We start from the raw sequence: 25836 nt of genomic DNA, 5'->3' as shown, positions 1-25836 counted from the left end.
GACTGCACCAGTTTCTTCTTGCTCTGAATAGAGGCAGCAAAGCTACACATGCTGTTTAGAAAGATTGAGTGACCAGGCACAGATCCCAGAAGAGAGAGCTGATTTTTGCAATATGATACACATATTTTGCAAGCCAGACCGCAAACTGCTTATCCCATTTTTGGTGCTATATACATAAATATTCATAATTAATCTGTGTTAGAATAGAGTATAAAGACCAAAAATAGCCCCTTCAGGCATCTCATAGCAGTGACACTGATCCCCTGCATTTCTGAAATTTAAAAATGAGCTTCTTTGCATAGATTTGCAGTAGTCTCTGGAGTTCAAACTTCCTTTTTTGCCCTGTTCCTTCAGTTTGTGAGGGTGACCTTGATAGCAGAGATTGATACCTTGAATCTGGAGCTACAGAGGTGGAAATAAGGACACCCAGTGAGAAATGACATTTCCAAAGCTTAAATCTCAGGGATAGTAACCTTCATTTTCCCTTCTCCAGATCTCTTTCATCTCTAGGCTTTTTTCCCATATTTTAGCTTCAGGTACCAGCAGAATTCTGACGGTATGGCATGTGGGAAGATGTGTATGCATGTGCCTTCCAGATCGAATTCAACTGGGGGCTACATATCCTCAGAGACAACTTCATCTCTTAAAGGTGGAAGGGCCAATTAGCCAGTCGTTGAGACTGCTGGCAGCTGTTAGCCAAACAGCCGTCAGGATTGGTTTAGATTAAATAAATCACGGTTTATTCAACATCAAAAACAGAGTGTCTGTGGAAATGAAAATAAATTCATGAAGCTGTTCAGGCAGCCGCGAAGTCCAGTGGGTATTGGATGTATTTAATAAATAAAAGCAACCATTTGGACTGGGATGGCAGACAAATCTGACAGGCTGAGTTCTGCCAGGTCTTTGTTTTCTATCCTTGTCTGACTCAGCTTTTGAATATGATGCTCTTACTCCTTGGCTGAGTGGCTTGCCCAGCTGACACCTTTTTGGTGCACAGCCTTTCCCTCCTGTCTGTACAAATGGGGGCCCCATCTTCTGAAAATTGTCAACCCTTTTGCCTTACTGAATGGGGATGCTTCTTCATAGCTGTATTTAGTGATACACTAAAGCCCATTTTTTCTATCTTCCTTCATGTTGCCTTTAACTAGGGCTCTTAAACAGTCCTTACAAATAGAAATTTGGCACAAAGTTCATCCCGTCTCTCAGTGCACAGTTTTCTGACTTGGCACATTTCCCTTCTAACCACAACACCTCATCATGCCCCAGCACCCATTCCATAGCCTATTTAGGGGCCATTAAAACCACCTAGACAAACACAAGCTGACAAGGCAGAACACTTTTATTATCTCTCTTGCCCTATAGATCTTGGTGGGTATGTCACAGGCACTTCTTATGCATTCTTTTTGGCTCCTTTGTGTCCTAGATGTGACCCACTCCCTGCCCATCGGCTGACTAATTTATCTTCCAGAGATTTCCCAGTGTATCACTTACAGAAAGGAAATTAAGTATTTTAAATGTGCATTTTCACGTGGTTTATAAACCCGCATTGTAGTCCCTTCCACTGTACATCTTGCAGCTCCTCTCCAGGTCTGAGAGAAGTAAAAGCCAGACTACTTTGGACATATATTGGATGCAGCCAAACAAATGCCGTTTCTGCCAGGAGGATATGTCATCGGGGAGGACAAGGCACATGGATCTGTAGCTGCAGTGGCAGTTGCTGCTCTGCAGTGTGAGCCAGAAATATGTGAGGCAAAGGGAGTTTGTTAATTGTTTCTCATGGACATCTTGCACCCCCAAGAATGGGTAGGTTTCTCAATCCAGCATCAGCCAAGGCTTCTCCAATGCAGTGAATATCCTAAAATTCATATTTAGCAGAACCCAATAGTTTTAGAAAATCCAGGTTCTGGGGTTTTTTGCTTTATGCATTCACACACCAAGAACCATTCTCTGCCCTACAGTCCTTCTAAACAATCTCTTATGCAGCCTGAGTGCCTTGAAACTGGAGTGGTGTTTTCCAGAGCAGCATGCCTGAAAAAGCAGCAAGCATGTTGTGACAGGATTTGATGAATATTAAAGTGAGGGTTGATGTTTCAAGAGTGTTCACTTGCCTGTTTGCAAGATTTTTATGAAGGATTTAAAATATATGCTGCTGTAGGGCAGAGAGAGAAATGGATCAAATGAGATGAGCCTCACAAGAGTGAAATGAAACATGAAGCAAACATGCCAAGGTAAGATGGTGCAGTACACCAGTTTTGATCAGCAGGAGAGCCAATCATGACTGGATACGCTGAACACAGGATGCTAGCAGGAGGAAGAAATATTGACAGGGCAGGGAGTTTGCAGGAGGCTGCACTTGTGGGGGAAGACCTGTGCAGGATGCAGATAAAATCAGAGGAGAGGCTCAGGCCGCAGGGAGGGTAGGAAGGGGCAGAAGCAGCTGGGTGGCTCCATTTCTACTGCCAGCTACTCTTCCGAGAAAAAGGAGGTGAAGGTGGGCAACAGGGCCGGGGTGCGGGGGCAGCCCCAGAGCTCCGTCCCGACAGCGCTGCCCTCTGCCCCCGGTGCGCAGGTCCAGCGACCAGGGAGGGAAGCGGGGCATAGTCGGGCTGCTCCGTGAGCGAGCGCTTCCGCGGAGCAGCCTTCCTCCTCCTCCTCCTCCTCCTGTCCCTTCTGCTGCTGCTGCGGGGCCGCGTCCCGCCGCCAGCCCGGGCGAAGTCCGGGCGCTGGGAAAAAGCGGGAGAAGTGGCCGAGGCTGAGCTGTGGGCGGCGGAGGAGCTAAGATGCGCTGAGAGGGGGTGGTCGGCGGCGGGGGTGCACCCGGGGCGGGCGGCTCGCACCCGGGGCTAGGGAGTGAGGCTCACCCTGAGAAGAAGACAAGAGAGGGCACCCCGGAAGGGTAGGGGTTGCGAGGTCGTTTCCCGGGAAGGGGGCACACCCGGCAGTTCCCAGACGCCCGCAGAGCCGCGCCGGGAGCCGCCGGGCAGTCGCCTGCCCACCTGGGGGGGCCGGGAGCGACAGGGGCACCCCCCTCCTCCGCCTCGTCTTTCTCTCCTCCCCTCCGCCGCCTCCTTCCCTCCCTCCCTGCCCGCCTGCCTGGGATGGTGGAGGGAGTCGGGAGCACCCGGCAGGGCGGCCCTGGGCGCGGGGGGCGGCTCGCCCCAGCCCCGGCCACGGCGCGGGGCGCGGTCCGCGGGGGGCTCCGCCGACTCGGGGTCCTGCAGCCCCCGCCGCCGCCGCCACTGCCGGTGATGGCCAAGGATGTCCTCGGAGGGGGAAGCCGAGGCGGCTGCTGAGAGCGGGCCGGGCAGCACCCCCGCGCCGGCGGCCGCCGCCGCCGAGCGGGAGGAGGTGAGCGGCGGCGGGGGCGTCCGCCCCGGGCCGGGGGAGACTGGAGGGGCAAAGGCAGCCTCGCCGCGGGGAGGGGTGCAGGGCGGTGGGGTGTGGGGAGCCACCGGCGGAGGTGCCCGGCTGAGGGTGTTTGCGACGCGGGGAGAACCGAGGAGCGCAGCTACAGTCCGCCCGGGTACCTGCAGCCACGGTGCGCTGCGCTGCTGCCCCGCCGCGCCCTGCAGTGCCGGGGCCGCCGGCGGGACCCCCGCGGCCGCCCCGAGCCCCCCGGGCCGGCGAGGCGGCCGCAGCCCGGCGGCCGCTGCTTGCGGGGTTTTACCGACGGGCCCCCGGCGCCCAGCCCTGCCCAGGCTGCCGGCCTCGGGGCGGCGGCTGGGCCAGCGGCTCTGCACCGAAACGATCCAGCGGGGGTGAAAGGGGGCCTGCCCAGTGGAAGTTCGGCTAAATGAGCCCCTTGGGGTTTGGCCTAGGAGAGCCTCCCTCTTCCCTGGGACTTGTGAAATGGTCAAGGAGACTGCAGCTCTGCGTGTCACTGGTGGAGGTGGCCGGAGGGGCGCACGGAGCATGAGAAGGGGCTTGTGGTCTGGGGCTCTGTGCTTTCAGGTGTTTGGGGGTAAAGGAGGAGGTCATGCCTTTCCTTTTCCTTGGGGCCTAGGCACTCCTGTTGCCTAATCTGCAACAGAAAACAGTGGAGAAAATACAGCGTAATAGGTTTCTTCAGATCGTCTGTGAAATGCTTACTGTGGCCTTGCACATCATAGAGGGGGAAGAATGGATGTGTCTGAGTGTTGACACAGAATCCTGAGCCACAAGGTATTGGCCAGATGGAACTGCAGGGCTGTTTGACAGTGGGTGACAATGTATGTGCACTATCCTGCGCACTTGAGACAGCAAGCTGTCCTGCTTTAGAAATACCTGGGATTTTCTTCGATGCCTGATGTAGACTTTGCTTCCAACAGTTTTAACAGGTCTGCCATTTACGTCATGTAATCCATGTGCAGTTCATGGAAGCGAGTGAACTTTCTTCATAATATGGAGTTTAAAACGAATGTACTTGCTCCTAGGAATGCAGAGAGCAGCCTTAAAAAAGGCAGAGAAAATTGAAAACAGAAGTGAAAGCAGCCCTAGAACATTGCTGTGTGCAGTTAGTCTGCTTAAAGCTTTTGTTAACAGGTCCCATGGCTCATCGACAGTCACATAATCCTGTACTCAAAATCCAGTAGCCTCAACTAAGTCTATGTGAAGCTGCAGAATACTTTGCCTAAAAGCAAATAGCAGTTTTTAAACTACCTATAATTGAAAATTGACTTTACAGCTCAGGTTGAAAAAACCGTCATCCATGGGTGAAAATTAGGGTTTTCTCCTGTTCGATTGCTTTTTAAGCACATGCGACACAATTCGCCATGAAGAGCTGTGGCTGGATCCAGGATACAGCTGGTGTTCCAGCAGTAGAGCACACCAATGTAATTACAGCCCTGCAGATGATCGATAGATATTTAATGCTGGAAGGGATCTTTTTGATTTATTTGGTCTAGGACCAGGAGCTACTGAAGGCTTTCCAATGTATTAAGTCCACCATAAAAACATCTAAGCCATTTGTAGACATGAAAGCACTTGATCTCTCTGCTAACCACTATCTGTATCTTGCTTCATTCATCCTGTTCTCAGTTTTTCTTCTGTTCCAACACAAACATTTGCACATTTGAGTCTATATGTCAAATGCCTGTGATATCCTAACACTACAGTCCTACAATGTTGGTCTTTCCTCATGCCTTCCCCATCACCATGTAAATAGTCTTTCTGCACTTGGGCCTGCAGTGGCATGTAAATGCCCTGTATTGGTATTAAATGGGCATTTCATGGGCTCCTCTGTTAAGCCTTGTCATTTATGGATTTCACTTAGATCAAATGCATGGACCTAAATGGTAACAATGACTGAAAATTGCCTTTATTGGGTATTAAATCAACGTGAGATACAACCCTGAGCTAGTAACAGAGAATGTGACTGAAGTCTAAGTTTTTATATTTGAAAAAGGACAAGCGAAGGTGCAGCTGCAGAGCAGGAGGGAGAGCAGCAGTTCAGTTACCTGCCTCAGCCATTGCCCTCTTCTGCCAAGGACCACATAAGTTTCCTGCTGACTTTGCTGAATGTCAGAGCAAGCCCTCAGATTACCTGATGGTGTTCTGATTTGGGTTTTTTCTACTGAAACATTAATTTCTTGAGCTGAATGTCCGGAATAGATGTTCTTTTGTTGTTAGTGTAGGATTCTACCATTCCACCAACTCTTGTGAAGAGGAATCAAGATCTTTCAGGGGAGGGTATGCAAAAGATTCCTTTTTCCAAATGTTTCAGCAGTTATTGCTGAAGATTGGTTCTCTGGAGATACTTGCCTTTGCTTTCCTCTCTCAAATAGCAGAACCTGCTGCTCTGTACTGCCCTGGTTAAGCAGTAGGCTGGCTATTTTTATTTTTACTGTGACAGCCTATACTTACACTGAAGAGTTGATAGTGACTTTTCTTAATTTCTGACAACTTATAACTCAATAGGGAAGTGGTCTTAAATATATAAATCTTTAAAACTTAGTTGGAAATCGAAAGGGTTTTTTTTCAGGAAAACAAAGCTGCTCAGTACAAACCTCATTTTTTGTTTCCAAAGCCAAGTAATCACTGAAGAAAGCTGAAAGCAGCAGCTACTTGACATTTTGAAATATGTATTTGTCTTGTCTGTACTGGCAAAGTCAAACAGCAGTTGTCCATGCCTGTTTTTATCTTCTCTTCCATATTTAAGAACTTAAAATGGGTATGATGTAATGTAATCAGTTAAGCTATTTAAATAAAAGGGAAAACCTCATGGGTCAATGTTCGTGAAACCCACAGTCATTGGCTTTCTGATGGAAATTTTACAGAAAAGAGGAACCACTTAAAACTGCCTCATTTGCCTCATGTTACCACTGCAAAACGCAACAGGGGTGAATTTGTAAAGTGGTACTTGTGGTCACAACGATGCCAAAGGGGTGTTACAAGTTAAGAAAACATACACAGTGCTTGTTTGCAGGCTACAGCTTTACAGGCTCTCGGGTCAAAAGATAGCTGGGACCTTTCCTCTTCAGTGTGCCACTGTAGAGACACCCTCTGCTTGGGGCATTGACTCCATTTACTTATCCAGCTTTTTTATCATTTTCCCCCAACATGTATTTTATTTGTCAAGGCTTATTTTATGGCATTGAAAACACCAGGCATAAAGCCCTTAATAACACTCCCTTTCTCACCTCAGTTAGCTTTAAATTGTCCCCATCTGTGGGCTGAGTTGTACCAAGGTAGATGAGAGGTTAAACAAAAGCTGCAGAGAGAGCATTGAGTATCAATCTCCAGAGAGGAGCCATTTCCTTGTAAACCTCTCCCTTGAAAAGCTGCACAAGGCACTCACACGACAGACACTGATGCCCAGAGAAGGGCAGGAAATGGGAGACATGATTCCAAGGGAAACTGCACTTTTCATTCTCCTTGACTCTTCCAAACCTCATGCAAAAACCTGCTCAGCTAATCCCCTGAGTGATAAGTGCTGGTTAGCCTGGTGGAAGGCTGTCACCATCCCAAGTGAGTATGATTGACCAGTTATCTTTTTAAGGCAAGGTGCATGATATTCCCCCTCTTGAACGAAGGTCAAATAGGACAGGCCCCTTTCTTCCCCTCCTGCCCTTGGTCTATTCAGCAGACATAAACCAAAGAGTGCTCCTTATTCCTTGTTCCAAATTATTTGTCTTGTAGAGACAAAGGAAAATGTCCATCAGGAGTGGCAGTATTTTTCATGATCCTACAGTTTCAGGCAGTATTTGCATTGCAGATTCTGTCATAAGAAAATCCGTGCTGAGCCATTGCATCTTTTTTCTGCTTTTGTTCTTTTTGTTGTCCCACTTTATCTTCTGATCACGTGTCTGTTCTTGGTGCTCTGGAGTTGGCTGTCTTCTCTGCAGTTCACATGAGAAACTGTCAAGAGTTTTTTAAAAATAGATAGGAAATACCAAGTGAATGTATCTGAGCTCTGAAGGGCAGCCTGGGCTCCAGCTGTGTGGGCCTCTACAGACAACAGTCTTCTGCTCCTCGCCACTGTGGCCGAGAATGAAGTGAATTGCTCCTTCAGGCTGACTTTTCCAATCCCTCCAGCGAGGGAGTTTTCTCAATGAAGCACTGAGCTGCAGCAACTGTCGAGCTTGTGGAATTCAGCTACTGGAGGGTTACAAGGACAATTTAGGCAAATGGATGTTAAATGTGTAGATGTCACTTCAGGGGAAAGGAACAGAGTAGATGACTTGGTAGTAGGTCCCCTTCAGACTTGGTTTCTAATGCTGTTCTTTCAGGTGGACAGACAGTCACCTGATACTGGTGGAAAAGCAATGCATCTGCACACTTTTTGGAAGCCCCAAATACTCTCCTTGTTCTCTCTTTCTCACTTCAGAGACCCCAGAGGATGATGTCCCTCAAAGAGGGAAGTGTGGATACCAAGGATGCTTTGCAATCAGTGCAAGCCATTGCAAGAGTGAGGTAGGAGGTATCTTCTCCCTGGGAATAGTGCGCTTTAATTCCTCTCATCTGTTTCTACACCTTGGAAGAAAATAGCTCAAATCATTGCCAGTGACCAGGGACTTTGTGGAAACAGAGAGTAAAATATCCCCAAGTAGTCCATAGTGAGTAGGGCTTGTTTCTTTGTGTGCCTTAACACACTGTCATGAGTCTACACCAAAAGTAGTGGCTGCTGAGCTATCATGAGCACTGTGAGGCCCTTCAGTTGTTAGTGACACTGTAGTGACACGGCAGATAAGGCTGTGTCTGAGTTTTCAGGAGTTCTACTTTTTGGATAAAGTATGGTTAAGTAGTTAATTAGTTTCTAAGTTCTAATAATGGAAAATATAGTTCACTTTCAGACTCCAATCATTCATTGTGCTCCTCTGAGCTTAAGACCTGTAAAGTTAAAAATAGCACATAGTGAAACTTTTCGAGGTCACAGTTGTTCTAACAGCTGTTAACGCCTCAAAACTGTAACGGGGCAGCTTCATTTCATCAGCACTGCACAGGGGAGCCACCCATGAGTTATATGTTACAGTGAGGATGCTGCCACAGTGCAGCTGGCTGGGTTTCTGCCAAGAGCACCGGGCAGGGCAGGGGTTGAGGCTGCCTCTGACAGCCACCCCTGCCTGCTCCTCTCTGAGTTCTGGCTGCTCTGCCCACAGCACATCTCCCCTGCAGTAAAAGCAAGGAAGAAGAGTGTCCTGCCTGAAACAGGCAAGACAGATGACAAGTGGGAAGGATGGAATAGCCTGGCTGTGCATGGCACAGGAGGCTGGCAGCCTTCCCAGTGTGGAGTTAAGGTTGTGAAGGAGTGTCTGATGTAGCTGGCAGCCTCTCTCAAGGTGCTGCACATGCCACTGGGAGAGGGGGCTCACACCCCCTGGAATGCGTGAAGTTTTGACCTCTGTGGTTTTACATCAGGTGAATAATGTACAGAGAATCCCAACTTACACAGAGCACAGTTCCTATACAGCTGAGGTGTTGCACATCCCAGTTCAGCATTCAGCCAGCAGAGGCCTTGTTCAGGAAAGACTGGTTACTGGGCTCAGGGAAGATGGGCTGGAAACAGCCACCGGCTGGTGAGAGCAAGGCCTGGCAAGGTAGGAGCTGACAGCAAACGGCAAAGAGCAGGTCACAAAGGGTCCCACTCCTGGTAAGGAAGCCAAGGATAAGTAATTGAGGTGACTGGCAAATATGGAGTCTGAATAACGTGACTTTACCAGGGAAGAGAGTGGGATCAGTCAGGGACTTCTGCACGTCATGGCTTTGGGAGAGAAGTGATTTGTGGTAATGGGTTTATGGCTGGAGGCCTTCTTCATACCCGTTTGATTGATTGCCCTTAGGAGCTGGCCTGAGAATTGTGGAGTACAACAGGCCTACAGGAACAAACCATGCCATCTCCCCCAGCCTGCAATGGGCAGAGGGAGCACAGAGCACCATGGAGGCAGGGGTGGTAGCATCTGCCAGTACAGTCTTGCCAGCATGAGAGTTCCTCTAAACACCAAAAATAAAGAGAACCACTCCCTTATGGCTTCCTGGAGATGAGATGGCCAGGCAAAAGTGCCACTACCTGGTGGAAGAGGAGTGTAGTGAGGGCATGTGCTGAAAGGGTGGGGATGACAGAGGTGTTCCATGGTTCTCTGCAGGGGACTGCCTGTCAGCAGGCCAGGGCAGGAGCTAAATCCTCTGCTTCCCAGCACCTGGTACTCAGAGTGGCAGGGTGCAATGGCTCACTTCCTGGAGTGTGCTGCTGCAATGCTCATGTGAAATCACTTTATAAGTGCTATTTTTTCAGTGTCTTCAGGAGGTGTAAGAAAGTGTGCTGACAGCATGACATGGGTCAAAGTCATGGCAAGAAATAAAAGCCAGGTGTCCTGGCTCTCAGGATCCCTTTTAACCATTAGGTTTTTAAATGAATTTTCAGTGAAGTTTTCACCTGCTGTGCTGTCACATACTGCTGCAGAATGTGTCACAGAGAAGTGAGAGAGAGAAGTGATATTTATAATGAAAACTTGTTTCTCCCAGGGAAGCATTAGCTGCTGGGATACTCCCTTATCTTAACCAGAGCACCATTATAAAAACCTGATGGTGCTGAGGTCACAGCTGTGTTCAGCAAGGTGCAGAGATGGCTAAGCAAACTCCCCAAATCTAGCAGAGCAGCTGAAGCCTGAGTAGTGGCTGGGTGTTATTGCGAGGGATGCTCAGCTCAGCAGCATGAGGGACCTGGCATGGCCCCAGCCTGAGCTGCAGCAGCCCAGCACCGTGGGGCTGGCACTGCCTCTGCTGAGGTGTGGTCAAAGGGCTCTGGCTGGGAAGTCACATATGGGAAGGCTGGAAGTTGACAGTTCAAATCACAGAGCCATGTTGTTCTGCTAAATATAACGATGGCATTGCAAATAAGGGAGAATAAAAATAAAACACCATGGTTCTGGGCTAACCTTCGTTCACAGGTCCCTTTGAAAGACTTCCCCAGACTTCACTGGAGCTTGGATCTGTCCTGGATCGTATTTCTCCTAAGGACTTGAGAGTTCCCTCTATATCCTTCATTTAAATCTCAAGGTGTTCCTTTAGACCAAGCAAAGATTAAAAGGGATTCATAATTATGAACTATTTTTCTCATCTGCAAAGTCTCTAAACAGGCATTCAATGACTAGGCTGCAAACTAGAGAACTGGTGTGGAACTAACACTCCTCCAGTTTCCTCCTCACAAGGATATCTTTCCTGGCTCTCTGCTTTTTCTGCCAGAGAAACTGGTCCATAGCTGTTGTCCAGCTTGGCTTTAGATCAGTCCGTCACTTCCCCACATTGAGACTGAGGGAAGGTTGGGCAGGACACAAGATCTGTGGCAGTGGTGAGAACACTAAGACACAGGACATGCTCCTCAAGGATGAAGAGAGCACCAGTGACCCTAGGAACCTGGGAGTGGGAAGGAACAAGATTCCATATACCACTGGACTGTGGCACTAAGATCCTGAGCTGCAGGCTGATGGTGTGCACAGCACAGGAGAACACATACCTGCCTGAGCACAGCCAGCCCCCTCTCCCTGTTTGCTCCTCTCTCACCCCTGGGGAGCTGCATCTCCTAGGTAAAGGTGGGAGCAAAGCGAACATTACAGGATTCCTGTTGAACCCAGCTGAAACTTGGACAAGCACAGGCTGGCTGATAGCTACTCTCCCCTTCTCCTGTCCCTTCTGTCCCCATGCCTCAAGGGCTGAAGCAGTGGGAGCTGGTCCTGCTATCCCTCCCGTTTTCCCTTGACTGGTGTCAATTTTCTCTTTATCTCAGCAAAGCCACTGGTAATACCAGTGCACCAGTCAGCAAGCTGCACCTGGCTGATCCCGGGGGCTGTGGTGCTTTTGTGTTGCCAGCAGCATGCCAAGGGTGCAGGGAGCTGGGTCTGGCTTTCACAGGATGGAGCACACAGCTGAGGATCACTCCACTCTGCAGCTACAGGACAAACAGATGGATGGATGCTGCCATCAGCCGTTTTTTAGGATGTCCCTGCAGTGTGGGAGCAGGGGCAAGGGCACTTGCCCGGACACCTCTGTGCAGCACGGCTGGCTGTGGTGGGGCATGAGGCGGGCTGCCAAATACCAAGTGGCACAGCTACCTATGGCTCATGTCATTCACTTGGCCTTAATAATACAACAGTGGGTGGGAACCACATCCCAGGAGCTTTCCTGTGGTTATGTGATGCTTTTATCAGTTAACTGATAAGTGTTGAGGTAAGCCTTATACCTGTAAAATTTACCCCGTGTCTACTAGAAACCACCAATATTCAAGGCAGGGGAGTAGGCAATATGAGCTAAGTATGATGGGTGCTTAAAATGTAGAAAAAAGAACTGTTCTTGGAGTTACTGTCTTGCTCTGAGGCAGCTTGAACCCCAGCTTTCCTTTCCTGATGGACTCATACCCAGTGTTGGCATTACTGGGAAAAATCCTCTGCCTCCAAATAGGCTCTTCGTATTGGTACAGAGTCGAAAGCCAGTGGCAGCAACATCAGCAGTTCGGGTGGGAAAGCAGTAATTTTGTTAGTGCAGCATTTTGGTGATCTTGTAAAAAGCTGCCACAAAAATAGCCTTAATTTCTATTTTGTAAATGGTGACCATTTTGTTGCTAGGATTCCTTGGCACTGAAGATGGAACTGCACAGTTTTCCTTGGAGCAGGGTGTGGAAGCATCACTTATGGATGTGTTTAGGGCCAAATTCTTCACAACAATCACATATGCACCCTTGTATTGTCACGAGTGGCTTTCCCATCCTGCTGCAATGAGCAGCATATGTGTTGGCAGGGATCCAAATGTCTTTTATTTCTGGGATTTCCTTTAATTCTGCTTGGAGAACTCAGAAGTATCCTGCAGGACCTAATCCTGAATCTGACATTTTAGAGTACTGTAGCTCCTTCTGTCTTGACCTCTGCTTTCCTCCTGTTCAGATGCTGACTTGAATTCATGAGGATGATTGGTATGAAATAACAGACTGTCTTTGTGTGGTGTTTCAGGGGTGTCCTAGGATCTGAAATTCAGGTGGATCAGCAAGATTTGTGTCTTTTCATAGTTCTTACTTGTCCTGCAATAGGCTCTGCTGCAGAAAGGATTTAATGGCACCATTTTGTGCACCTGCCTACCCTGAGGTGTTCCCTCTGGCAGCTCCGCTGATGGAAGAAGGAGATTATGTCTCCGCCGGGATTTAAACAATGAGAAACCAGGCGATCCCTGCTCACCACAGGAGGGCAGTTGCCAAAGCGAACGCCTGAGCCAGTGACGCTACAAACACGTGGAGTGCATGATGCAGGTTCTTATTTTCAAACCCAGTAACAGCATTTCTGCTATGCATTGACATCATGGCCCCCGCCTGCAGGAAGTTTTTATTCTCACAGGAGTTTCGTGGCAGATGAGCAAATAGATGTGCAGCAACCAATCTGCTATGTGTTCAGGGACTGGAGGGAGATTATCTTTGATGCAAAATGGCTTTTTTGGTTGCCTTCTATCCCTTGTATTTCCCTTTCCTTGCTACTGGCTCAGCAGGAGCTAGGGGTAATGGGCTTCTTGCCGTTCAAGATGGATGGCAGGAGGCATTTTGTTTCAGGCACCTCAGGAGGGGATTGATGAGATGACTGTTGTAATATCTCCCTTTCTCCTTACCAGGCCTTATTACTGATACCCCATGCAGTGCCCAGATTGGGTCAGATGGTGGAGGAGCACTTCTGCCCATCATTACACCAACGTCTGGGTTAGCACAGCCCGTCAGGCTCCTTCCTCACTGTAATAATGAGCATCTGACCTTGGAGTTCATTTAGCCCTGGAAAGCAGTGAGAGGTGGCACTTCTCCTGCAATTGTCATTTTCCTGGTCACCCCAGACTTCTTAGGCTGGTCTTTCAGCAGGATCACCTAAGGAGCTGGAAGATGATAGCTGCACCCACATCTGTTGTGACTGCTTGGGGACAGTGGATAGAAATCTCCTTGTTCTTGCATCACTCCTGTCCACTGCAGAAGTGGTGAAGCCTTTTTCAGCACCAGAGGCTGGTCCTGGTGTCAGGGCTCTCTTCAGTTCTGATTAACAGCACAGCCTAGGGCTTGTCTAGCAAGGACTCAGTGGTCCTCTCTGTGTTGTCCTGCCATCAAGAGGTGGAACATTTTCCCCTGTCTTGACCAAGATTTCAGAGTCTGTCATAGTTAGAGAAAAAGCTCTGCTTTCATCCAGACTCTGGTCACCACTTGCCAAAGTGTATGACTTGTGGTTATTGATTACTCTTTCCCTCTCAAGTATCATATTGGGATATATTAATCACAAGCATAAATCTATAGAGGCAAATTCAGTTATGACTGGTGTTTATTTATCCACCGTTTTTTCTTCTTTCTTACCTGATTTAATCTCTTCTTTTGCAGTCCTCTGTCATTGTTTCCCCCACTCCTTTTTCCCCATGGACAGGAAGATTATTCTTGCTGAATAAGAGGGGAAAAAAAAATACAATATTAACTCCTTGTTTACTTGAGTAATCCCAAGATGTGGGGTCGTTTTGTTGTTGAAGACAGTAAAGTCACCCTGTAGCCCCAAAGTCAGGTTTGGCAGAAAGCAGGAGCATGCTGTGATGCCACATCCTGCTGAGACACAGCTGCAGCATTGACCCTGCAGCATGCTATCACCTCCATGGGAATCTCTGGTCTGATTTATCACAGCCCTATCCTACCCCCCAGGCTGTGGGGAGGAGAGAGGGGCACAGGTCTGTTTTTTAGAGAAGTTCCCAGCAGCGAGAAAGCAGCCATTCAGGAGTATCTGCTTTCCAGGTCATGGATGGGCCGGGATAACTGGTGGCTCATAGGATGCTTGGTGCTGTCAGGCTCAGTGCTGCCTCCATTTTTCTTCATCCAGGTCCTTTCTCTGGGCCCTCCTGCCCCTGCCCAGGCTGACTGGTCTCTGTCCTCACCTGCCAGCACCCTCCCCCTGCCTCAGTGGCACTGGCATTTGGAGTGTGTCTTGGCTATCCTTTTCCCTCTTTCACTTCTTCCCACCTTCCATATTTCCCCCTCCTTTCTCTAATTCCATTCAGGCCATGTCTTTGCTATACTCTGTTTTCTCTCATTCTTTTATTTTAGACATGATAGTATTTTCCTTCAGCAGATTTGCAGCTCTTGATGTCAGCCACCAAGGACAAACACATGTGGGATTTAAAAGGACAGGAAATGCTTTTGACATGATTTCCCCAAAGGAGAATTTTAATGCTTTTGAAATTGGGGAACACAGGTACCTGTCCATGAACCAGGCATAGACAATCAAGCTTGGGCCCCAAACTGTCCACAAAACAAACAGAATAAATTCATGCTGCAGCAGCATATTTTCTGCTTATACAGCTCATGCTGGAGTTTTCAAGGAGACTGAAGAATAAAATCTAACAGAAGATGAAAAAGTCATTTTGTCAATAGACACATATGGAGAAATAGCGAGGATAAGGCAAAATTATAGATGAAATGTTTAAAGAACATGACTCCAGATTAATTTGGTGTATTTCCTCTAGGCATCACAGGCTATTTCTCCCCCTTCTATTGGTGTCAGTTTGGCAACTTTCAGTTCAAATTTATTGTGCCAGTCAAAATTGGCAGGGGACAAAACAAGAGTTTTTTCAGTGTCACCATAACCATTTGCATGCCATGAGCACTACTGAGGCAGCTAGGAAGAGAGATGCTCCAAGCCCACACTGCTACACAGCTACTTCTGGAGTAAAATACAGCTACTGATGAAGGTCATACAGTAACAGCAAGCTAGGTGATAATGTGCTCTACTGAAGCTTTGGGAGGGTTTCTTTTAGTATGGTATGCAGGACTGCTCATGGAATTATTCCTGGCAGTGAACACTGGAAATATGAGGAGCACCTCAGTGTCCACGTAATGCTTACAGCCTTGTTTTTGTTTTTGACGCTTAGCTTTGTGAAAACAGTTGTCTTGTATAAGTTAATGCGGTATTTAGCCATTAGACTGGCAGAGTTCTGCAGGAATAATTACCACATTTGACACTGTTCACTGGAATTAGGCAAAACATCACTGCTGGTAACATTTACAGTTGGCACAAACATTTGCAGGCAGGTCTGTAATGGTGAGATGAGCACAATTCTCCTTAGGGATCTCCTTCATTTGATAATTTAGTTACTCAGTCCAAAGCCAAATCTGAAGTTACACATTTCAGGGTGGAGAGTGCAGCCAGCTTTTCAGCTGTCCTCAGAAACAGTGACTCAAAAAATACCTGGGAGCCAAGGGAGTGAGAGGTTGAACATGAACTCCTGGGTTGTTGCTGGGCAGAAATCTGCAAATGCAACCCTTGAAGACAGTAAAAAAGGGGGAATGAGTGGGAGTGGAAGGTGATTTTATGTTTTGGTATGATGCCAGTGAACTAAGTGCTGAAGTCCTGTATTTATTTGCAAGGTGCAGACTTAAGAAGAATCTCAAGGTGCTGAAGAGAGAACAGAGCACCAGAAAGAGCTAGAGCAGTGAAGTGAAGGACTTGAAGACCTTGGCTGCTTTAAATTTTCTAAAAGAAGGCTAAAAGATGTCATAATTATAAGGGAGAAGTATCTTCAGAGTGAGAAGGCAGTCATATGAAAGGAGTCTTTCATCGCTTGGAGAGTGGGCATCCTCACTGCCATGAATGGGGCTGAAGTGAGGCAAAATTAACAAAGGCAATAGAAGTTCATCACCAGAACAAATTTCAAAGGGAATTGCAGGTTCTTCATTTCTTTTAAGTTATCAGTTAAAACAGAGTGTCTTTATGGAAGATGAGCTTTTACCAGCCACTAGTTTCTGGGCTGTCCATAGGATGGTAGAGTGCAATTGCATTGCCTGTGAGATACCGGAGCTATGAGAAAGAAGGAGGCATAGTGTCTCCCAGTCTTAAAGTCGAAATGTAAATTGGGTTGTAATATAAGCTGAACCTTCCAGACCCAGCATAACCATGCAAAGTTGGTAGGAGAAATTTCTGTGACTACCTGTAAGGGCTGAAGAACTGTCTGGTTGTTTATTCTCTAGTAAGAACCGCTGCCACTAGTGGATGGCTAGTGGGGTGAGTCCTGCTATCAGGCGCGCTTGTATCCAGAGGCCAGCAAAAGCAGCCAGCCAACACTGGCAAAACAGAGGCACCAGAGGTTAGGCATTCAAAAACCTGGGCTGGTGGAATCAGTCTGGATGGGCTTCTCTGAGTGTGGCCCTTCCTCCTCCTGCAATGTGGGGAGCTCCTTTAGAAGAACAGGGATAGCCAGATCACCTTAACTTGTGCTTTGAGGAATTAATTTGTTCTATGTACCCATCAAGAGAAAGGGGACCTAGAGTCACAAGCACAATTTGCTTATCCAGAAATGTGTTGTTCTCATTCTTTAGCATCAGTGTTACATTTTGAATATGCCTTTTAACAAAAAAACAGAGTTTGAGGCAAAGTAATTTTTTTTCATTCTTGGCCACCCCCAGTGCAGTCACTTTCAGGCTCACTTAGCCTAGTTACCACCTACAACTTACCTACCAGTGTCTTAAATCTGGTCACGTGTGAGGAGTCAGGGCATGGGTCAGAGAGCCAAAACCCTGGCCACCAGGCCTTTGCTCCTGCCACCAGAGCACGCTCAGCTCCAGATGTTAAGCAGGGGATGTGCCAGGCTGTGCGTGCCCCCTTGGCTCTCTCTACCCCTTCACACTAGGCAAGATCAACAGCCCAAATCTGCACGTTCCTACAACACGGAGCACGGTTAGATGGTTTTAATTATGGTTGCTGCAGCCAGAACCTGACCTGGCTGCTGTCGAGCCAGGAGGAGTTGGGTGGGTATGCCTGTGCAAAGGAGGCTCCACCTCAGCCCTTGCAAACGTGCTTTTGATCTGGGGCATCTGCCATCAGAGGGTGCTTTTGAAGGCAATTGCCTTTTCAGCCACTGCCTGGATGTTTTATCATTTGCAAGCTAAGTTTCTTAAAGGAGAAATAATCAAAATGTTGCCAGCCTGGAAACTCCTGTCTGCTACAGGTGTCAGTTGAAATTCCAGTTCTCCATCAGCAGCTGGGGCTTTCCAGACTATTTTCCAGCAACTGTGGCCACAAATTAAATAGCATCTATCATTTTAGTGTCTCAGAATGCTCCACACCACCAGTCAGCAAACAGACCATATGGAGCTGACTGAGTGGTACACAGGTCCTTTGCTCTGTCTGAGCTTTCTGGAAATGATGGGTCAAAAAAATCAAACACAGAGCAGCACTGTGGGGCTGACTGACTGCCTGGGGCCAGGGACAGCTCAGGGCAGGCTATCCCTAAACCTTGTCACTCTCCACAAGGTTCACAGCACAGACACCCACAACCCTCCCTGCACATACCATCTCTCTCTCATGGCATTTTGCTCATTCATGCTGAGATCTACCAAAGAATTTGGAAAATATTTTTTGGTTACTGCTTTTAAGTGTGAATTTTGGCCTGTGATTATGAATAGTTTTGGTAAGAGTTTCCAATCCAGTCAGGTGCAATGAGAAGGGAGGCCTCTGAAAGCAGTTCAGCAGCATGCCAGAGATTAGCAAGATGTTATTTACAGCGTGTGTATTTAACACAACTTGAAATTCATAAACAGTGATACTGACAGCTCAGCTGTGCTGCTTCGTGGCATTCCATCCAAAACAGGAGATCTTTACGATTTGTGCTGTCATCAGAGCAGGTTGGGACCTTTTAGGTGAAACATTTGATTTAACAAATCCATTCCTGTTCACAATACATGGCTGTAGAATCACAGAACAGTTTGTGTTAGAAGGGACCTTCAAAGATCCCTTTGTTCCAGCCCCCTGCCATGGACAGGGACATGTTTCACTTGACCAGGTTGCTCAAAGCCCATCCAACCTGGCCTTGAACAGTTCCAGTGACGGGTCATTCACAACTTCTGTGGGCAGCCTGTGCCTCATTTAATCTGTCAGGACATTTCTCAGGTCAACGCTGGAAGCAAAGCCCAAAGCAAAGCCCTCCGCAAGCAGGAGAGGGAGGACAGCTCTCTTGGTTTGGGTTAGAGAACCAAGCCCTTTAGTCCTAGCTGGTGGACAAAGTGTCTGGCAACTGAGCCTCCATCTATTCTAGTCTCTGTTTAGCTCTGGCTTTCTGTCAGGCTCTCTGTCTTTTCTTTCTTCAATGATGTTTCTCTATGAAGATTTTCCAGGGGTTATGCTTCTATTCCACATCAAAACAACACAGATGCCACAGCATTCCTCAAAGGATGCAACTCCTGTTCACTGGCTAGCCCAAGTTATCATGGAAATTATTAGTTTCCTTAAGCATTTATTGTACTCATCCAGAAATACAAGCTTGCCCTGTTTCAATCTAAAACACTATGCACGGAAAGGAGAAAATTCCACACAGTACCACAAGCATCATTCTTGTAAGAAGGTGGTATGTTAATTAATAAAGTCTGGGAGCACTGGTTTAAGATGTTAATGAATTTGTTGTGCAGAGAGAGATGAAAAGATATATTTCCTTATTAGATTTTTAAAATGTCTGATACCTTTATTGTAGTTATGTTGTATTTCATGTATTTCCTACAGTGTTTCTAATAGTATAATTGTGTTAGATAATTATTTCAGCAAAGGGAAGGAGAAATAGGGGGTTACAGGCCAGATAAAACGTGGTCAGAACTTGAAATAGGCAGGACAGCTGTGGGGGTAGACCCTGGATGAGAGATGCTTTTATAACTGAAAACCTGCAGAGACTGGGATTTGCTTAGGAGCAACAGCAGGAATGACACAGTGGGTCAGAAAAGCCAGGTGAAAAAATTTGTGTATTTTACCAAAGGGTTTTGAACATGAAGGCCCTGCTGAACTGGACTGGTAGGTGTGTGAATCAGATGTGGCAGTGGGCTCCATGGCTGCATATCTTCACTAATGCAAAGAGGAGAGAAGCTGCCTTTTTTGCAGTCTGCAGTGACAATAGCGGAGAAAATCTGTCTCGGGCTGATCCAGCCCTTTCAGTGCAGTGGATTGAAGACCATTTTTTAAGTGCCTCCAGAGGATGCATACAGAAACGTCATCTTGGACCTGCAAACCTCTACTGCCAGCCCAGCTGGGTGCTGCTCTAGGACTGGTGGAACCAGAGCTATCTCATCCCCCAAAGGGGAGATGGCATTTCACAGAGATAAGCACATTAGGAGGCATTTGCCCACTCTGATATGGCCTCTGATAGCCAGCCACCCTAACCAGCAGGGCTGGCTGAACCACCCCTTGGGCAGAAGCCAGCCTGTGGGTTGTAGGTTGGACCACAGAGAGGTTGTTAGTCAAGACAAGTGAGATAAAGGGAAGGTGGGATTGCAGTGCCTTTGGCAAAAAATGCCCTAACTGGCATGGGACAGCCTTGTTGCCTGGCTGTGCCCAGGGCCAGGCTGACAGCACTTCCAACAAGTCATAGAAAAAAATGGGGTTCCTTGAGCTGCATGCATGACTTAAGCACTCACCTTGCATTAAAACTGACTGCTGGACACTTTTGGTGGGTCCACTGGCCCTCTCCGTTGTGTGAACCGTAAGCGATTTTAAATGAGAGGTACCTGTGGAAGCTTGAATGTGAACACAAATTCATGCGTTAGGATATCTTCCTGCTGGTCCTTCTGCACAATCTCAGGACCTGGAGTAGAGAGATGTTAATGTTTAGAGTTTTCTTCACCTCAGAAAACCTTCAGAGAAAAAAAAATAAAAGGATAGAGCTTTGCAATTCTTCATTACAATTTATATTTTTGCATTACTGTAGAAGTTAAAAACTAGTTTCATGTCAAGAAGAGACAAAGAATAAAAGTCAGTAATTTCCAGTGGATTTCCCATGAGTCAGGAGAGCCTGGGGCTCTGACCTGGGGTCCAGTGTACAGCTGGGGCAGAAGCCTACATTGGGGCAGTAACCACAGTGAGACTGAGCAGTGGGCATTTGACAAGAGTTTCAAGAGATGAAACTCTCCATGACTGCACATAGACTGCACATAGGGGATTCACTCCCAAAACTTCTCTAGTTATTTTTAGCTGATTTAGGGACTGCCTGAAGCTACCTTGTGGCTTTCCTCTTAAGTTTCCTGCAAAAGGCTAAGAAAAACAGCCTTATTCTTACCAATACTGAGATTTTTTCACTGCCCTATCTACAGAAGTTATGTACCCTGTACTTTATAACCCACTTAGCTTCTCTATATCTGTTTTAGCTGATGTAAAGAGAATACAGAAGCCAGAATACAGCCCAGAATAATTATACTTTATTCTGACACATGTGCACATGCCGAAGTTTTGGGATAAGAATATAAATTCTTTACAGATTCCTTCTGGATGCATCAGGAAGAATCCGGGGCCAGGTTCTGCCCTACATGCCTGCAATTGTATACTGGTGTAGCTTCCTAAAATCAATAAAATTACTCTGCACTTACACAGTGTAAGATTAAAAGCTATGAAATCAAAACCAAACCCCATGAAATCTAGTTTTGCAGTGTTCACAGCAAGTTGTAAAACCCTCTATGGTTACTTAGAAGTGGATTTCTGTCTCAAAAAAAAAAGCAAAGTAGTATTAAATCTGACCCTACAGCCCTGCAAAGTTAGATGTCAATGCTTCCATCTCACTGAGGAGACAGCAAACTCCTCTTACCAGTGGTGCCGCGCTGTTACTTCCTGAGTTACAAGATGCTGCTCCTTAAATTCCTTGCTGGTTCAAGATCACTTAGTGAATCCTAACTGCTGTAGGTCCAAGATAAGCTTTACTGGGGGAAAAATTTATCTGTGAAGAAAGAAAGAGAAGACATTTCCTGAACCTAGCATCTGTTGGCATCTATGGAGCAGTTTGATGCATTAGAGGTGGCCCCTTGGGAGAAGGAGTAACAGTGTGCTTCTATTTTTGCATGAAATCAGGCTCGGCAGAGAGCATGATGATGCATGAGTATCAGTGCGTATCTGCTTTCTCACTGTCATTTCCTCAGTTAGGAGAGAGGCAGAGGATGGCAGTAACAGAAGGGATGCAAACAGCCCTCCTCATTACCTGCTAGGGCACTGGGGGTCTCTCTTCATGCACTCTCTACAGACAGACAGCTGCCAGCCAGTGGTGTAACTCCTGCTGCTGCTGCTCTTTGCAGGGACACAGCTCTGTTTCCACTAGCTGCTTGGTTCCATTTGGCATTTTTCTTTATAGCTGAACATCGCATGACAATGCAGCTGATTCACTGCACCAGGGCTGGGGTAAGGACTGCAATCATGCCCTCTCAGGGGACCAAGTGGGAGTGCAAGAGTGTGAACCCAGCTCTGCTCCCAACCCGACTTTTGGGACTTGAAAGAGAGGGGTATGCTGTTTTAAATATTCACACATACACCCTTAGCTTCAACACTGAAGCTTTCAAGTATTTTAGGTCAGAGCTAGTCTAACTAGCCTGAAGCAATGCTGCATCGTGCTGTAATCTTGACAATTTTTTCAACTAAATGTGCTTGAATCTAGTCATTTTCCCGATGGCTCATCTCCAAGAAAATTGTGTCGATCATTTGGTAGGTTTCAGGGTTGGATGTGAGTCAGCTCTGAGTCAGGCAGCAGCTTTAGCTGCGAGAAGTGCTGGTCCTCCTATGCTGGCACAACCTGTGGAGCCGCAGCTCTGCGACAGACGCTGCTCCCGAGCCTCCCCAGCAGGAGCCTGTGGGAACTTAAGTACGGGGCACTCTCAAAGCAAAGGGGCAATTCCACAGCCCCACACTTTTGGCTGTTCACCTGCTGTGAAGAGCTCTCGACCTCTGAAGATGGCAGGGTGTGTAAATGGTGCTGCTGCAGGCAGGGAGAAGGAGATGTGGCCCTATCTTGCCCCTGCAGAGGTGTCCATCTGACCAGGGTGCAGGCACAGTGAGTCACTGCTGCATGAACAACTTCCCTCCCCAGATCCAGAAGGAAGCAAGGAAAGAGATTTGTCCAGAGCCTTCTGTCCCTGGCAGGGTGTTTCTGTTTATATTGACATTTATATTAAGTAGGGAGGTGTCCCAGTCCTCAGGCAGTCAAGAGAAAAGCCAGACACAGTCGTGAAGGGAGCAACCACTGTGTGTGTTGTGCAAAGCAGCGTGACTGATGGGTTCCTCGCTCTCTCTTTGTCTTTCTCTCCCCTTGCACGGCGGTGTGATTGAAGCAACGCCCCGTGAAACAGTCCCTGAGTGCTTGCATGTGCCGAGAGTCCCACTGGAAATGCCTCCTCCTCTCCATCCTCATGTATGGCTGCCTGGGTGCAGTGGCCTGGTGTCAGCTGGCCAGAGTCACCAAGCTCAGCTTCGATAGCTCCTTCAAGGGCAAGTCTATGATCTACCATGACAGCCCATGCTCGGACGGCTATGTTTACATCCCACTGGCCTTCCTCTCCATGCTGTATGTGGTGTACCTGGTGGAGTGCTGGCACTGCCACGTCAAGAGGGAGCTGCAGTACAAGGCAGATGTGGACAGTGTGTACGAGTGCATCAACCGCATGCAGCAAGCCACTCCATGCATCTGGTGGAAGGCCATCAGCTACCACTTCGTACGGCGGACCCGGCAGGTGACCCGCTACCGCAACGGTGATGCCTACACCACCACACAGGTCTACCATGAGAGGGTCAACACACACGTGGCTGAAGCCGAGTTTGACTACTCTCACTGTGGATACAAGGACATCTCCAAGGAGCTCCTGGGCTTGGAGAGCTATACAGCCACCAAACTGAGGTTCACCAAGTGCTTCAGCTTTGCCAACATTGAGTCCGAGAACTCTTACCTGACTCAGAGAGCTCACTTCTTCACGGAGATCGAGGGGCTAGATGACTACATGGAGGTGAGGGAAGGCATGCAGCTCAAAAATGTGGATTTTAAAGAGCTTATGATGGCCTACGGAGACCCAGATCACCTCCCATGGTACGTGTCCCATTATGCTTTCTGGGTGGCAGCTATCCTGATGATCTCCTGGCCGCTCAGGGTACTCATAGAGTATCGGACTGCTTACGTCCATTACCACGTGGAGAAGCTGCTGGGCCTGGAGTACACGGTGCCCACGACGGCAGAGGAGCCCTTGTACCGGTACCGCATGCCCCGGGACACCACGCAGGACAGCACCGAGCTGGAGTGGCACATCTGCACCAACCGGCAGCTGATCCCCAGCTACTCGGAGGCCATGCTCATGGACCTGGCCAACTCCCCAGCCTACAACAGCTACACGGTGTGTCGGTACGGCGAAACGGCCCACGGCTGTGAACGCTGCAACCGTGCCTCCAGCACCTCCTCCATCTTCTCACGCCACGCTTTCCACAGCTGCAGTGGCAACTCCCGCCTCTCCCTCAACACCAGCCGCTTCTCCCTCTGCCGCATCCATGGCTCCCACAGGACAGGCCTCTGGAGGAGCCGCAGCAGCAGCATTGCAGACCGGGGCTGCCAGGATGAGCAGTGCTGCTCCTACTCCAGCCAGCTGGCTGTCAACGAGAACCCCCCAACCTACCACGATGCCCGATTCTTCCCTGTCCTGATCGTGCACAGGCCAGAGGGGCAGGACCGGCAGCATTTCTACGTCAGGCGTTCCTCCTGTCTAGAAACCTCTCTGTGATAGGCCTCCATGGTTACTTGGCTCCTCTGCTCTGGGGCAGGGATTGCAGAGGTGACACCAGTGGGGAGTCTGCAAGCATCAGTCTCTACAGCAGGTCAGCAGGACAAGTTTCAGCTCTTCCCCCTGCCATTGCGAGAGGACATAGAGACTGACCGACACCTAACCTCATTTCCAAGATTCTCTCCCCCTCCACCTGGTCTCCCAAGTCTTTCATTCCCCATTCCTCTCATTCTTTCACTCTTCACCCTTTCTCTGCTCCTTGATTCCCTGCCTCTCCTCTCCTCCCATCCCACTCTCATTCTTTTTTTTACATTTCAGTCACAGCATTTGACTGTTGTGGCTGCTGGAGGATTTTAAATGCTTGTGCTTTGCCAGTACATTTGCCCTCCTAGATGCTTTGCAAGGTACGAAGCCCGGATAGAGCAAGGCACAAGGCACACGGCCAGCCAGAGTCAAGTCAGAAGGAGAATTCAGATCTGCAGGCACTGAGTCACCTCCTGCAAACCCCAAACAAGGTGCTTTTTTTTATATTTTCCCCAGCCTTTTTTTCCTCTTCTTCTGCCATTCCTTCTCTCCTTTGTTCATGTTCTTCTCTCATTTTACCCTCATCTTCCCTTTTTTTCAGTTCTCTCACTTCTGCTTTCCAGTTTTTCTGGGGTTTTGCCAGTGAGGAGGATATCTTTCAGGATGTAATTATCTTCCATTGGGCAAAAGTGAGGTATTCACAGAACAAATGTCACTGACTGCTCACACATTCACAAATGAGGCCCCTGAGAAATGCTGAGGACTTTCTTTCAGGAGCAGTGACATACACTGATGCAGCAAAATGCCCTTTCTCACCTTGCCCTGCCTGGTCTGCAGCAGAGACACTGGTTAACCTTGTCCAGCTCCACCCCAATAGGAATCGTTGAGAGCCATAATGTAGATTAGTGCCCTGTTAATGCCACTATTTTTAGGAGGGTAGGCCTGGCTTGTGGTTGTTTCATTCCTTCAACTTGAGCACAGCAGCGCAGGCTTGACAAGGGGAGAGGGGCTGGAGAGGGAAAGGTAAATATGGTATTAACCCACCCACAGAGAGTCTGGAGCTGTTAGGAAGCTCTTCCACCCACAGTGTCTATTACAGCAGTTGTGGGACTGCTCTACATTATTTCAGCTTTCTGTGTGCCCTGGGGAGGGCTTTTGGTCTGTAGCCCACTCCACCTTCCCAGGCGAGATGTGGTGCCACCCGAGCCCCAGGCAGGGAGCACAGCTGGGAGCCAGCCCCACTGGCCACTCCTGCTGGGGCTCCAGGCTCTCCCTGCAAGGCTTCCCCTGGTGCAGGTGTAGCACTTTCCAGAATTAGTCCCAGCCTCTCCGAATCCAGAAGGTGTCTGGTCCTGACAGAGCATGCCACTGCACTCTGGGCTGGGGGCTCTGCCCTGCTGGCCTGGCCCCCTCCGAGGGCCTGGGGCTGGTCGAAGGAGCTTGTGGCCACACTGAGGACCCACCAGGGACCTCGCACCTGCCAAACCTCCGTCCCACGAGGGATGGTTGTATGCTGAGCAAGTTCCATACCATTTTGTCACATGGCTGGTGGAGATTATTGTCCACTCTGACTCACAGGAGAATGCAATACGATCGATCGCAATACATACAGTCACTTTCAAAAACAAAGTGTTGTCTCGCCCTACCTTACAAGCAGGTAAGAAACTGAGCCCCCAGAGGGGCTGGCAACAAGTGCTTCCTCCCAAGTCCATTTTGTGTGTATCAACATGTAATATGAAATTTGTAAAGTCATATTGATATGTGTAGATTATATGTAACTCTGCATACTTATGTGGTGATTTCTTATGGCATTGACTGTTGCACCATGTTAAATACAATTTGGTTTTGTTTGATGA

General features: G+C 48.2%; 1 protein-coding gene across 3 annotated transcripts; it reads left to right on the top strand.

Moving 5' to 3' along the window:
* The first annotated feature begins 2144 nt into the window (after positions 1–2144).
* Positions 2145–25836, top strand: LOC116446180 (transmembrane protein 151B-like). Of its 3 annotated transcripts, none has more exons than XM_032113532.1 (2): positions 2145–2228; positions 22526–25836. In XM_032113532.1, exon 2 carries the CDS (start codon positions 22559–22561, stop codon positions 23954–23956), a length of 1398 nt encoding a protein of 465 aa, XP_031969423.1. In that variant the 5' UTR covers positions 2145–2228; positions 22526–22558; the 3' UTR covers positions 23957–25836. The 3 variants fall into 3 exon arrangements, with proteins under 3 accessions (XP_031969423.1, XP_031969424.1, XP_031969422.1); XM_032113533.1 differs by lacking the exon at positions 2145–2228 and adding an exon at positions 2473–2491; XM_032113531.1 differs by lacking the exon at positions 2145–2228 and adding an exon at positions 2836–3348.

This window comes from Corvus moneduloides, chromosome 6 (genome assembly GCF_009650955.1).
Source record: "Corvus moneduloides isolate bCorMon1 chromosome 6, bCorMon1.pri, whole genome shotgun sequence".
Classification (NCBI taxonomy): Eukaryota; Metazoa; Chordata; class Aves; order Passeriformes; family Corvidae; genus Corvus; species Corvus moneduloides.
Note: the sequence above shows the minus strand (reverse complement) of the source record. Positions and strands in the feature narration are given on the sequence as shown.

Excerpts from the sequence above, each read along its gene's own strand:
- LOC116446180 (XM_032113531.1), top strand. The coding sequence starts at position 3,259 with ATGTCCTCGGAGGGGGAAGCCGAGGCGGCTGCTGAGAGCGGGCCGGGC. Across the intron at positions 3,349-22,525 it reads CCGCCGCCGAGCGGGAGGAG|CAACGCCCCGTGAAACAGTC; the intron begins GTGAGCGGCGGC and ends GTGTGATTGAAG.